The 14,234-nt window shown below is 36.2% G+C and overlaps 1 protein-coding gene across 2 annotated transcripts in view; it reads left to right on the forward strand.

Moving 5' to 3' along the window:
* The window catches only part of SLIT2 (slit guidance ligand 2), a 344,969-nt gene that overhangs the window by 246,094 nt on the left and 84,641 nt on the right, over window positions 1-14,234 (forward strand). For both annotated transcript variants that reach the window (XM_026514512.4, XM_026514514.4), the window contains exon 12: window positions 10,844-10,915. In XM_026514512.4, the coding sequence (XP_026370297.2) occupies window positions 10,844-10,915 (72 nt within the window). The remainder of the gene's footprint in view (window positions 1-10,843; window positions 10,916-14,234) is intronic.

The raw sequence follows: 14,234 nt of genomic DNA on the forward strand, positions 1-14,234 counted from the left end.
GAACAGAGATAATACAGTATGACAGCTTTTTAATATCAAAAGGATTTGCAGGCAGATAACCACATAAATTAAAGTGATTGTAAAATAAATGGATAAAGGCTGTTATTCTTCCAAATTTGTGAAAAATCTTCAGAAGGCCACCAAGTAAGGTAAACTGTATTTCAGATTTTAACTTTAAAGTTTGAACATGGAGGATGGCATGTATTTTTCTAAGAGTGTGAGCTTAGAGAAGGGTTCTTATCATTATAAATGATGGCAGAGCTCTTGAGAATTTCAGAATTCAATAGTGGCCCATGGGAGTTCCTCGATACCCATGTGTGAGGCCCAGATAAACTCCTGATAAACTCCTGGGGTTTATGTAACATGTCACACTCACTCATACATCGGGAGAATTCGTCTGGGTGCATGGCTATTCAGGTTGCTCTTCTGGTCTGCTCAGAAAACTACAGTTTTCTTTGAAGAAAGAAATTGAAATACTATCACTTCACCTGCAGTATCTACTTAGGTTCGTTTTTGTTTGTTATTGATGTTGCCTTTTTTTTTTTTTTTTTTTTTTTTGCGAGAGAGAGAGAGAGAGAGAGAGAGAGAGAGAATGGGTGGGGGGCAGGGGAGAGAGTTGCGGGCAGACTCCTCACTGAGCATGGAGCCTGAGGCGGGGCTTGAGATCGTAACCCTGCGATCAAGAGGCGGACGCTTAACCGAGACATCCAGGCCCCCTTCTTGTTGATGTTGCTTTAACTAGAGGAAGTTCAAGACCAGAGGAACAGTTGTTGGCGGAAAATGCAGAGTGCAGACCGGTATTGCTCTTAGGATGGGCTGTCAGATTCTAAAATAACAAAGTTTAATGTAAAACTCAGTTAAATTACTCAAATTGTCCATGAAGTACTGTGTATGCCATTCTGGACAGTAATATTGTCCAAAGTAAATATAGACAACATTCCAGCCACACAGAAGGACAGAACAAAAGTCAAGTCATTGTACCCATGCCTGGTCCAACTATCTGTGCCTCAAAGAAAACCAGAAAATGTCCAAAGAGAGAAGTGGTTGGAGAAATACTATTTGTATCTGTTTGCTTGCAGTTTACTATTGAGCTCTATTGCCTTAATGTTAATTGACACTTTCTGATTGTGAGAATTAAAATAAATGATAAAAAGAAATAATAAGATAAAATAAGTAATAAATAGAACATGTAATGTATTGTTTCCATATTTATTATATTATAGATTATATTTAGCATATATAACACATTATATTTATTAACTACTATGTTATGTATTTTATTCTATTATATATTGCACATTATTGATATAGTAATATATTAATACTATGTATTATATTTATTAATAAACACATAGTTACAACTAATTATATTATCAATTATTATATACCTACCCATCTAACTATAATAGACTCATAGCAAATAGTAAGAGAAATAACACATGAAAAGAACATGCTTGCTGAGATGAGTTCTTAATCTTCCCGTCCAAAGCCCTATGTACAGTTTTTTTTAAGAAAGCCATAACAAAGCATTATCTTTCCTTATACAACTGATTTTTAGTCAGGGCGTTAAGTCACTTGGGAATTTCTAGTTCGAAACCTAGTGTATGCAGGATAGTAGGAACTGTTTTCCAGAAGTGGCATACCCACACACTGCCCCGTAACATCAGCAAACAGACATTTTATGAAGAGAATCAAACAGCTATGCTAGGGAGAGTCCACGTGTTACAACTGGTATCATTTCCCTCATTGTGTTCCCATTTTGAATTCACCTTCCAAAGATTAATTTATTTACCCCTTCATAAAGTGGACAACTCTCCAGACTTGCAATAGCCTTTCTCTCCATTTCACCAAAATCGTACATTCCACAGGGATGTGTAGGGACCCTGTTGTGTCCTAGCCCTACTCAAGGCTCTGGGGATGCATAAGTGAACAAAGTACAGAAATCTCTCCCTCATGGAGATGACCAACTCGATGGAGATGATAAACTAGATACCAGTCAGAAGAGATATTCTATCTGATGATTAAAAAATGCTCTGAAGGAGGGGCACCTGGGCGGCTCACTCAGGTAAACGTCCAACTCTTGATCTCAGCGTAGGTCATGATCTCAGCATCCTGAGTTCAAGCCCCACATTGGGCTCCATGCTGGGTGTGGAACCTACAAACAAAACAAAAACAACAAACACTGTGAAGGAGAATAAAGCAAGCAGAGTGATTGGGGTACCAGCGGGAAGGAGAGATGAAATTTCAAACAGGATGGTCAGCAAAGGCCTCCCAAAAAGGTGATCCTGGACAAAGACCTGAAGACTCCAGTTGTAGGAGTCACTGTGCAGATGCATGGAGAAAGAGTTTTCGAGACGGAGAGAACAACTAAACAGGAAGACCCTGAGACAAGACTGTGCTGAGTGTTTCAAGAAAGAGCAAGAAAAAATGTGACTGGAGGGAGGCAGTAGGTTGAAACTGAAATTATGCAGAGGTTGCCTTGTTGATAGTGGCAAGGTCCAAGACACAGCCACGAGGACAGAGGGACAAAAGATGCTGACAGATTATAGGTTTGCGGAAAAAGAGGAGGGTTGGAGAGTATAATGTAATAGTGAGCCAGAGTTTAAATCTTTCGAAAGGAGTAAAGTGACTTGGGTTGTGTGGATAACTGTGACAGCCATGCAAATAGGCAACACTCCCCTTTTTTAAATCAAGTGTTTACTCGTGCAGGTTTCTCTCACATGTCTTTCTAGAACAGGACTCAATGTACATACCCAGGTTAATTTAGTCGCTGCATTTGCTAAAAAGCAAAAATAATTAAAGGTGATATGATGCCAAATACCTCTAATGCATTTTATTAAATAAAAAGAACTATTTTAAATTGTTACTTAATTGTCAGAATAGTAAGTCAGGCTTGCTTTATTAAATGTTTTAAAGGTCTCTCCTATTAAGGGTGCCTGGCTGGCTCGCAGTCTGTAGAGCATGTGACTCTTGATCTCAGGGTTGTGAGTTCAAGCCCCACTTTGGGTGTAGAGGTTACTTACATATATAAAGGTCTCTCCTATTAAATAATTGCATTAACATTTATTTACTTTTACTAACATTAAAATTTATTTTATTACATTTATTACTATATGTTTTTATATTATTGATATATTAATATTTTTATTATTAACTTAATATATTCCATATTGACAAAATGTCATTTGGAATACATGTACTTATTGGATCATTTTATCCTCGTGCCTTTTCTTGCCCTCTTTGCGACATCAATAATATTTAATAAGAATTTTTTAGGGATTCAACGTATTAGTATATTAGGCATTGTCTGTAAACATCTTTTATTGCTTTCCGTTGACTGGTTGGAAGCATATTTTATATTACAAAATAAAGAAGTTTTTTTGTAGTGTAGCATAGTGGATAAGCAAGACAGCCTTGAAGACACTAAATGGCTTGTGTTCAAACGCCAACTCTAACACTTTACCAGGCACCTGGCTGAAGTAGTTACTAATTTCCTTGTGCTTCGGTTATCTCATTTCTAAAAGGGGGGTAAGAGCACTCCCCTACTGGCTTTGTTAAAGCACAGTGGAAACATTCCAGAAATAGCAGAGAGGGGCTTGGCAAACTCTTCTCCTGAGTAGATTTGTATGTTTTTCAATTTTGATTATCCCAGAAAATGTTTATGCCCAAGATCCTCAACATATAGCTTTCCTCTTTTCTTATTTTTTTTTTTCATTAAGCCCTTACAAACTATTGTAGTTCTTATTCTAATTTCCCTCTTCACTAACTAGCTCCCAAATTCCGCAGAGGTCTACAGAGGAAAGATGCTGTATTTTAATTTGATTGCTGTGTTAACAATCCCTACAGTCTTTTCTTAGCTTGCTGTTAACTGCTGAGTACCTTACATTTTACTACTGGTTTTCAGTGAAAATGTAGCAACCTCTGTTTTCTCTTCATCATACTCTCTTTAAAATTGCTTCGTTTTAATTCTCAGGTGTACATTGTTTTTAATTTATAAGTATAGCTCTCTGACATTTATTTGAATAATGAAGTCAGCCCATAACATCTTTTTCATGATAGCCATCTTACAGGTTTCTGTTTTGAACATTTTTTTTCTCTTTAGTAGTACATCTGTCTTCTGCCAGCTTTCAGCCATCAGCTTTTGCTATCTCCTAATATCCTAATATTGAAACTTGCAAGGGTGAAACTTGGCTTAGAATTCTTAGCCTTCCTTCTGGTAGCAGGTGTAAGAGCTGCTTAAGATTTCCTTAAGATTTCCCTGTTGGTCCAATGGACTACGGAATAATTCTTGATCAGCATACTTGTACACTGTATACAGTATGCCGAATATAAGTTATGTATAAGAAAACTGTAGAGAAGCTACCCAATTTGTCACTGTTGGTATTTGGATGATATTATCCAAATCCCCCAGGTATTTATTTCCTTTTCCACTGAATTCATTTTCATCTTTCAATTTCTTTTAAAATTTTCTTTCCTTCATAGGAATGTAGCACAAATTCTCACTGACCTTCTTGCACTTTATATATTTATGTGATGACATATCTTTTCCCCATTTTTATGGATTTGGGCCCTATTTTCTTGACTCTCATCCAGCTTCTCTGTCCTGGTCTTTGGATTTTTTATATTTTTAACTCCTTTTTCCTTGTACTATTTTGATCTCACTGTGTATAAGAAAACTATACCAGCTCTAGTACTGCTATGTCTTTTTGTAGGGATATCTCATCCCCATCACATTTAGTATTCATGATCGTATTTTTATGATTGACAGTCCATATATCCCAAGTAATGCCTACACAGATTTCCTTCATCCTTTTGTGATATCCTCCGTTAATATGGTGATTCAACAATTCTATACATTACTCAGTGCTCATCACAAGTGTGCTCCTATGTTCAGTTAGCCACTGTATAGTACATCATCAGTTTTTGATGTAGTGTTCAATGATTCATTAAGTTTAAAAAAAGCTATAAGAAAAAAAATTAAATTAAAAAATATATTTAAAAAGTATGCTCTGGATTCCCTTCAGGTACCTCACCCATCCCCCACCCACCTCCTCTCTGGTAACTATCAGTTTGCTATCTGTAGTTAAGAGTCTGTTCTTTGGTTTGTCTCTGTTTCTATTTGTTCATTTGTTTTGTTCCATAAATTCCATGTATGACTAAAATCATATGGTATCTGTCTTACTCTGACTGGTTTATTTCACTTAGCGTTATACTCTAGATCCATCCATGTTATTACAAATGGCAAGATTTCATTCTTTTTAATGGCTGAGTAATATTCCACTGTATATATAACCATCTCTTCTTTATCCATTCATTTATCGATGGACACTTGGGCTGCTTCCATCCATATGGTGGCTTTTGTAAATCATGCTGCTAATAAACACAAGGGTGTGTAAACCTTTTTGAATTAGTGTCTTCGTATTCTTTGGGCAAATACCTGTAGTAGAATTACTGGATGATATGGTAGTTCTGTTTTTAACTTTTTGAGGAAACTCCATACTGTTTTTCACAGTGGCTACACCATTTTGCATTCACAAGAACAGTTCATGAGAGTTTCTTTTTCTCCACATCCTTGTCAACACTTGTTGCTTCTTGTCTTTTTTATACTAGCCATTCTAATAGGTTTGAGGTGACATCTCATTGGGTTTTGATTTGCATTTTCCTGATGATGAGTGATGTTGAGCATCTTTTCTTGTGTCTATTGCCCATCTGTATGTCTTCTTGGAGAAATGTCTGTTCATGTTTTCAGTCCATTTTTTAAATTGGATTATTTGGGGTTTTTTGGAGTTGAGTTCTATAAGTTCTTTATGTATTTTGGATACTAACTCTTTATTGGATATGTCATTCACAAATATCTTCTCCCATTCAGCAGGTTGCCTTTAGTTTTGTTGATTGTTTCCTTGGCTGTGAAGAAGCTTTTTATTTTGATGTAGTCCCAATAACTTATATATGCTTTTGTTTTCCTTGCCTCAGGAGACGCACCTAGAAAAATGTTGCTGTAGCTGATGTCAGAGAAATTGTTGCCTGTGTTCCCTTCTAGGAATTTTATGATTTCGGGTCTCACATTTAGGTCCTTTATCCATTTTGAGTTAATCTTGTGTATGGTATAAGAAAGTGGTCCAGTTTCACTCTTTTGCATATCGCTGTCCAGATTTTCCAACATCATTTGCTGAAGAGACTGTCTTTTTCCCCTTACGTATTCTTTTCTCCTTTGTGGCAGATTAATGGACCATATAATCGTGGGTTTATTTCTGGTGTCTCTATTCTGTTCTGTTGATCTCTGTGTCTGTTTTTCTGCCGGTACCATACTGTTTTGATTACTATAGCCTTGTAGTATATCTTGAAATCTGGGATTGTGATACCTCCAGTTTTCTTCTTTTTCAAGATTTCTTTGCTATTCAGGGTCTTTTGTGGTTCCATACAAATCTTAGGATTATCTGTGCTAGTTCTGTGAAAAATGCTATTCGTTTTTTGATAGGGATTACATTAAATCTGTAGATTGCTTTGGGTAACATGGACATTTTAACAATACTTATTCTTTAATTCGTGAGCATGGAATATCTTTCCATTTGTGTTGTCTTCAGTTTCTTTCATCAACTTATAGTTTTCAGAGTACAGGTTTTCACCTCCTCAGTTAAGTTATTCCTAGTTATTTTATTCTTTTTGCTGCAATTGCAGATGGGATTGTTTCCTTAATTTCTCTTTCTGCTACTTCATTTTTAATGCATAGAAACACAACAGATGTCTATGTACTGATTTTGTATCCTGCGACTTTATGGAATTCACTTTTCAGCTTTAGCTGTTTTTTGGTGGAGTCTTTAGGGTTTTCTATATGTAATATCATGTCATCTGCAAATAGTGAAAATTTTACTTTTTATTTACCAATTTGGATGACTTTTATTTCTTTCTCTTGTCTGATTGCTATGGTTGGGGCTTTGGTACTACACTGAATGAGAGTGGTGAGAATGCACATCCATATCTTGTTCCTGACCTTATGGGAAAGGATCTGTTTTTCACCATTGAGGATGACGTTAGCTGTGGGATTTTCTTAGATGGCCTTTATTATGTTGAAGTGTGTTCCCTCGGAACCTACTTTGTTGAGGATTTTCATCATGAATGGATGTTGTAATTTGTCAAATGCTTTTTTCTGCATCTATCGAAATGATCATATAGTTTTTACCCTTTCTCTTGTTGATGTGATATATCATGTTGATTGATTTGCAAATATTGAACCACCTTTGCATCCCAGGAGTAAATCCCACTTGATCATAGTAAATGATTTTTTTAATGTATGGTTGGATTCAGTTTGCTAATATTTTGTTGAGAATTTTTGCATCCATGTTTATCAGAATAATTGGCCTGTAGCTCTCTTTTATTATTTTTTTTTTGTAGTGTCTTTATCTGGTTTTGATATCAGGGTAATGCTGGCCTCATAGAACAAATTTGGAAACTTCCCATTCTCTTCTATTTTTTGGAATAGTTTGAGAAGAATAGGTATTAACTCTTCTTTAAATGTTCGGTAGAATACACCTGTGAAGTCATCTGGTTTTGGACTTTCATTTGTTGGAAGTTGGGTTTTTTTGTTTTTGTTTTTTTTTAATTACAGATTCAATTTTATTGCTGGTAATCAGTCTGTTCAAATTTTCTTCTTCTTCCTGATTCCATTTGGGAGGCTATATGTTTCTAGGAATTTATGCATTTCTTCTAAGTTGTCCAATTTGTTGGTATATAGTTTTTCATCATATTTTCTTACAATCCTTTTTATTTCTGTGGTGTCTATTATTTCTCTACTGTTTCTGATTTTGTCTATTTGAGTATTCTCTCTCTTTCTCTCTTTTGAGTCTGGCTAAAGGTCTATCAATTTTGTTGATCTTTCCAAGAAGCAGCTCCTTATTTCGTTGATCTGTTCTAGTGTTATTTTAGTTTCTATTTCATTTAATTCTCCTCCAGTCTTTTTTCTTTTTCTTTCTTTCTTCCTTTCTTTCTTTCTTTCTTTCTTTCGTTCGTTCGTTCATTCTTTCTTTTGTTCTTTCCACTGGTTTGGAGTTTTATTTATTTTTCCTTTTTCTAGCTCCTTCCGATGTTAGGTTAGGTTATTCATTTGAGATTTTCTCTTGCTTTTTGAGGAAGGCCTGTGTTGCTATAAACTTCCCTCTTAGGATAGCTTTCTCTGTGTCCTGAAGATCTTGGACCATTGTGTTTTCATTTTCATTTGTGTCCAGGTATTTTTTAATTTCCCCTTTGATTTCTTGGTTGACTTATTCACCATTTAGTAGCATGTTAGTTTACTTCCATGTATTTTTGTTCTTTCCACATTTTTTTCTTATAGTTTCTGATTTCTAGTTCCATAATTTGCTCCTTAATTCTTATATGGGTCCCCCACAATTTATATGCATCCTATTTCCTTTTTATATCTCAATGGGCTCAAAATATGAAACTCCTTCAGTATTCAAAATTGCCGTTTTGGGTTGCTCTTTGAGATAATGCTTCACTCACCTCACTTGTATTAGTCTGGTGGTACAAGGGCAAATGATGATCATTCAACACGTAACAGTTGGATTCAGCTTAATTGGACACCAAGCTTAGAACCTAGTAAAAGCTTCTGGCACATAATAAGTATATGATAGCTATTGTTCAATTAATCAGCTGAATGGTATTGCATTGAATATCCTGAAAAGTGCTGTCTTCATCTGCTCATGTGTTTCCAAAAGCCTTCTCTTCTCTTATTCTTGACCTTAGAAAAATACAATTATTTTTGCTTATTCTTTCTTAATTCCCTTACCTCTTTGACCCTAGCAATACAGAATTCACTCTTTCATTATTTGATTTTTTAAATGGTTTCCTTCTCTAATTGATTTACCTTTTTCAAAGCATCTATATTCTGCACAAGTGAACTATGTCACTATACCACCGGGATCTATACAAATGGAATGTCTCCTTACACAATATAGTGTCCAGCTATATTTATTTATTCCCTTGAGCATTTCCTTCCTTTATTGTAATACATCCCACCTCTCACTGACATCTTAAAAGGAAACAACAGCTTTTCCCTCACTCATATTCATTTCTCTTGTATTATTTTCTTCCTTTTCAAACAGAAATGCACCACTGCCAAACATATTAATTATTTAGATTCTTATTTCAGCTTTTTCCTTTACATATTATGACATCCTTCATGCCCTTTCCAAAAAATTATTTTTCTCATTTTCAGAAGAAATAAAATCATTGTAGAGAATATAAAAAAATAAAGAAAAAATATGTAGATGCAAATTAAATCACCTCTGAATACTTAATTGCCTGCCATCCAGAGATTTTCTGCTTTTTCCTATGTATACAGGTATATATTTTTCTAAACAGAATTATAATATAATATACTACTTTATTATGTTTTTTTCAAATTTAACCTTTTATCATCAACACTTTCATGTCATTAAATACTCTTCAAAACATGATTTTTGTCAATGTGAAATATGCATTTAACTAATACTTTTTTTTGGGATTTGGAGACATTTTATTTGTGTCTATTTTTTCATTGCTGTAAATTATACCATGATTAACATTTTGTGCATAAAATATTGTCTGTCTCTGATTATTTCTTAAGCTCCTAAGAATGAAACTAAGTAAAAGTTTTTGTAAATGTCTTTACAGCTCTTGATATATATTGCCATATTGTCTCCCTAAGGACTATAATTTCTATCTTTACCTATTCATAATTGTGGTTCCCTCCTTTTGGGGGTTAAAAGTAGATAGGCATCATTTCAGACTTATTATTCATAGCCAGTATGGTGAATCAACACATTTCTATTCATTTGTTCTTGAAATCCCCTCATTTCATCCAGTTTGTAATTATTCCTTAATTTGTCCCCTTTCTAATTTATTTCTTCATCTCACCCATCCAACAATGATCACTCATCAATCCAATGTTACAATGTCACTGCATGCTCAAATCACTGCTAGGCGCCAGGTGGACTGAAGGGACTAGGCCATGGTGCTTGCACTTGGTGGTTACACTTAGTAGCTGATCAGAGGTGGATACCATGAGGATGCAGTCCTGTTCATATTTTTGGAGAAACGTACATTTCAAACATTTTCCTGTAATCATATTAATATGTGATCACTTTCTTCCCAGATCTTGCATTTCTCAAGCATACACATTATGTAACAAAAACCTTACCTTTATCTAGATTCCTTTCACTTTTTACCAGTATGATAAGCCTAAAACTCATCCATTTAATCAGCAATGGATTCCACATTTAGTGTTCTCTTTTGTTACTATAGTATGCACTCATTCATATGAACTCTGTGTGTGTTTGTGTGTGTGTGTTCCAAAACGTGGCAACTGAACAGTGGACATTTCTAAGAAAGGGCAATAAAATTATGAATTGTGTTCATCTTTGTTAATTTTTCTTATTTTTTAGTGCTTTCTTTTTTTAAAAGATTCATTTATTTAGAAAGAGAGCATAAGTGGGGGAGGGGCAGAGGGAGAGGGAGAGAGAGAATCTTAAGCAGACTCCTCACTGAGTGCAGAGCCCAACTCAGGTCTCAGTCTTATGACCCTGAGATCAGGACCTGAGCCGAAATCAAGAGTTGGTTGCTTAACTGAATGAGCCACCCAGGTGTCCCTATTTTTCAGTAATTTCTAAACTTTCTACCGTAAGCATATATCTGATCTATAATCAGGAAAAAACACATTTGCAGATTGAAGTTTGTTTACTCAGCTGTAGCTTTTATGATGTATGGAGTGCTTACTAACCTCCTATATGCCTGAATACATATGTGTTGGGTCAATTTGTTATGCCGGCTTGATGTCTGATTTTTTTTCATTTAAATCATGTTTTTTCAGTGTCCTCTATGGAAACAAAATCACGGAACTCCCAAAAAGTTTATTTGAAGGACTATTTTCCTTACAGTTACTGTAAGTATTTGATGGCTTCTGATCTGTTGAACCAAGCATTATATTTCAGTCAGTGTACCCTCTTATAGTCTCATGAAGACTTCAGATGACATAGTTTAATGAAATGGAAAAGATTAGTCTAGTGCAGCTAACATTGATGGGTGTTATTTATTTGAAGACACGGCACTTTGAAGTTGTCTCAAAACCTTTCTGTCCACCCTGTCACAAATGTATGCTTCCTGGCCACTCTGTCAATAAAAGCTGGTGCGGTCTCTGCCCTTTGTGAAGCTCTCTGTTTTGATTTAATAATAGTTGGGAAGGAGAGTGACATAGTGTTAGGTTTATCCACCTTTGTCCAAAGCATCTGCAGGAGGGACAATGCTGAAATACCATGTCCCCGATCCAGAGGTGGTGTGCAGAGGGCCAGAACACAGCGGGAGCCATCCCACTGGTGTTTACTCAAAAAATTATCTGTAAATCCCTAGACTGCATCTTCTAGAAACCATTCTGCTTAGACAATAACTACCACACCTTTGTCTCAAAAGAAGAATTTACTATACCTATATGTATAAGATCAAAACCTGACCACAAATGTTTTAGTGAATGCTCATAGAAAAGGAAATTGGAAAAAATACACTAGTATTAAGATGGTTAGTGTTCGATCACCAAATTCTGTTCCGATCACCAAACATACATAGAGTTCCTCATTTGGGGCTGCTGTGGATACAAAGATGAGTATGAGGCAATGTCCTCTCTCAATTAGTTCATCATCAGTCCACCTTAAAATTCTCAAGTTTAAAATGTTACTTTCTCCTTTCGTATACACAGTTGTTGGTGTTGGGTTTGTATCATTGATTTGGCAAAGATTTCCTCCTAATCCCACAGATACCCCAAATGTAGATCTTTTTCCTTACTTGATAAATATAAGTTATAACCATATCCTAGTTTTCATGTTTTAAATTTTCATCATTCTCCAGAAACATATTTTATACCACAACCCAGTTTTCATACACAACACACACAGAAGCACACAAAGGAAGCAACTTGTTAACAAAACCATATTTACGCTTACTATGTATAGTACTCTGCATTTTACTGCATTTCTCTCTGGTCTCTTTCTTCCTATCTCTTTAGTACTGTATAACCCAATAATTGGATTTTATACTAGTCCAGTAAGTCATGAAAAATACTGATCCTTGTGGCCTAATGTCTTTATATGGTTTCAAATTTTTTTTTTAACCCTTGAGGTGGGCTCAGTAAATACTGTTTCTGATCTTTAATACAATGACTCTGTATACATTATACACATTATAGGTATAGCTGGATGCTATAGCCAGGTACTGCCTGCATGCTATTTGCTTCTCTGTCATTCTTCTGCATTCTCCTAGCACTATTATCTTTGCCATTTACGTGTAGTCTCTTGGCTATCGCTGGCCTGTCTGGTACTAACACTTAAATAGCACCTTCTTTTTCCTTCCAGACATACTTATTGGTGGTTGATGTAACAACCAGGTTCATAAACCATGGGATCTGTATGGAGATAAATCTGACTTAAAAAGCTATCCTTGTCCCTCAGCCTAATATGTTGCCTCTAGATTAAGGCCTGTTCCTAAGCCTGCCAGGGCTAAAGCCACACACTTGTCTTTTTATGGCTAGCTGAGAACTTAGTTAAGCATCTTAGATTTGCTTGGACAGATGAGGTACTAGGGAAAAGAAGTAGGTAAATGGAAGGACAAAAGAAAGTGTGTGCCACACTTTCTTTCTCCTGCTTTGCAGACCACATAATTTACAGTAAGTACAAACCGCTCAAAACAGGATCTTCTTCAGTTGTCTTCAGTGCTTCCCACTTTTTCCTTCTCCTTATTTCTGCTCTCTGACTCCTTCAGTTCACTGACACATTGGGGAATACAGTCAGTGTGACCTGTGTTGTGATGCAGAGTGGAGAAATGGGATTATCAGTCCATACCTGAAACCAGTTCCTAAACTTTTAAAAATCTATTATGAGGACCACAGAGAAGGCCAAAATGTCAGGTCCTTAAAGGGAGGTTAAAAAAAGAAAGGGGGGGAGCAAAGAGAATTACCCCGAGGAAGTCACAGATTTGTGTGTGCATACTTTAAAAAGCAAGTAAAGTAGAAGAAATATCCTATGTTAATTAAAAATAGAGATTCTTGGTGGACAAAAGGGAAAACATTTTTAGAGTGTTAAATAGGAAGGCATACAAACCCAAATGACAGGACACACATTTTTTGAGCTAATAAATATTTGTTCAAGTCTTAAGTATCAAAGCAGTAAAGTAACTGCTAATAGAGAAAAAAGTATCAAAAAAATTTCTTTGCCCATGGAGGGCACTAATCCACCTTTGGGCAAACATGTAGGCTTACAGAAAGGAGGTGCCAAGACTAAGTAGCACAGAATAACTTCCTTGGGGACCTAGAGGAAGAAATACTTTAGGTGGGTGGAAGCTTCTGGAAATGGTGAGCTTCCCATGTGGCCATGATAGACCAGAGCATTGAGGAAGGTAGAGGGCAGGGCAGGTGTATTCCCAAAGGGAGTCCAACATGCATCAAAGCTCAGATACAATTCCATATAACCTACAAGAATGGCGTTTGCCCAAGTATGATTTGTAAACCACAGTTCCATAGAATATTTAAGTCAAATATTGATAGCATGTTGGGAGAAAAATGAGTTTATGGCATATTTTGTTAAACCAAGTTAAATGGATATTTATAATATAGGACCAGGGCCTTTAATAGGGTTATGAACCGTGTCACTCTCCAAGAGGATCATGAAGTGTGTATTCAACAACATATTTATGGGGCATATCAAATGTGCTAGGCACAAACAAAAATACCTATCTTGAGGGAACCTACACATGACAGCAATAATGTAATAAGTGAATTATATGCAACGGAGAGAAATATGTACTTAAGAAAATAGGAAAAACAAACAGATGATAGTATAGAAATTGAGTGTGCTAGAGGTTGAGGCGGGGCAAACACAGGTGATGGGTGAAGAGAGGGGTCAGGGTAGCTGCATTGAGGAGATAAGATTGCAACAGACTCAAAAAGCAGAATAGTCAGACAGCAGGGAAAAGAACATTCCAAGCAGAGAGCCCCCCAACAAGGAGACATGTGGGGCTGGAGCAGAAGCGGCCCCGGGAGAGAACTTGGAGGTCACGGAGTTCAGAGGGGGGCGCTAATGGTCCTACTGGGCGCTGAGGCAATTTGTCAGGACCTTGGCTTCACTCAGAGCAATTTGGGAGTTGCTGCCTGGCTTTGAGAGAAAGTGATCTGTGTTTTAAAAGGCTCACTCTGGCTTCTGTTTTTGAAAATAGACTGA

The sequence above is a fragment of the Ursus arctos genome, unplaced genomic scaffold, assembly GCF_023065955.2.
Source record: "Ursus arctos isolate Adak ecotype North America unplaced genomic scaffold, UrsArc2.0 scaffold_9, whole genome shotgun sequence".
NCBI lineage: Eukaryota > Metazoa > Chordata > Mammalia > Carnivora > Ursidae > Ursus > Ursus arctos.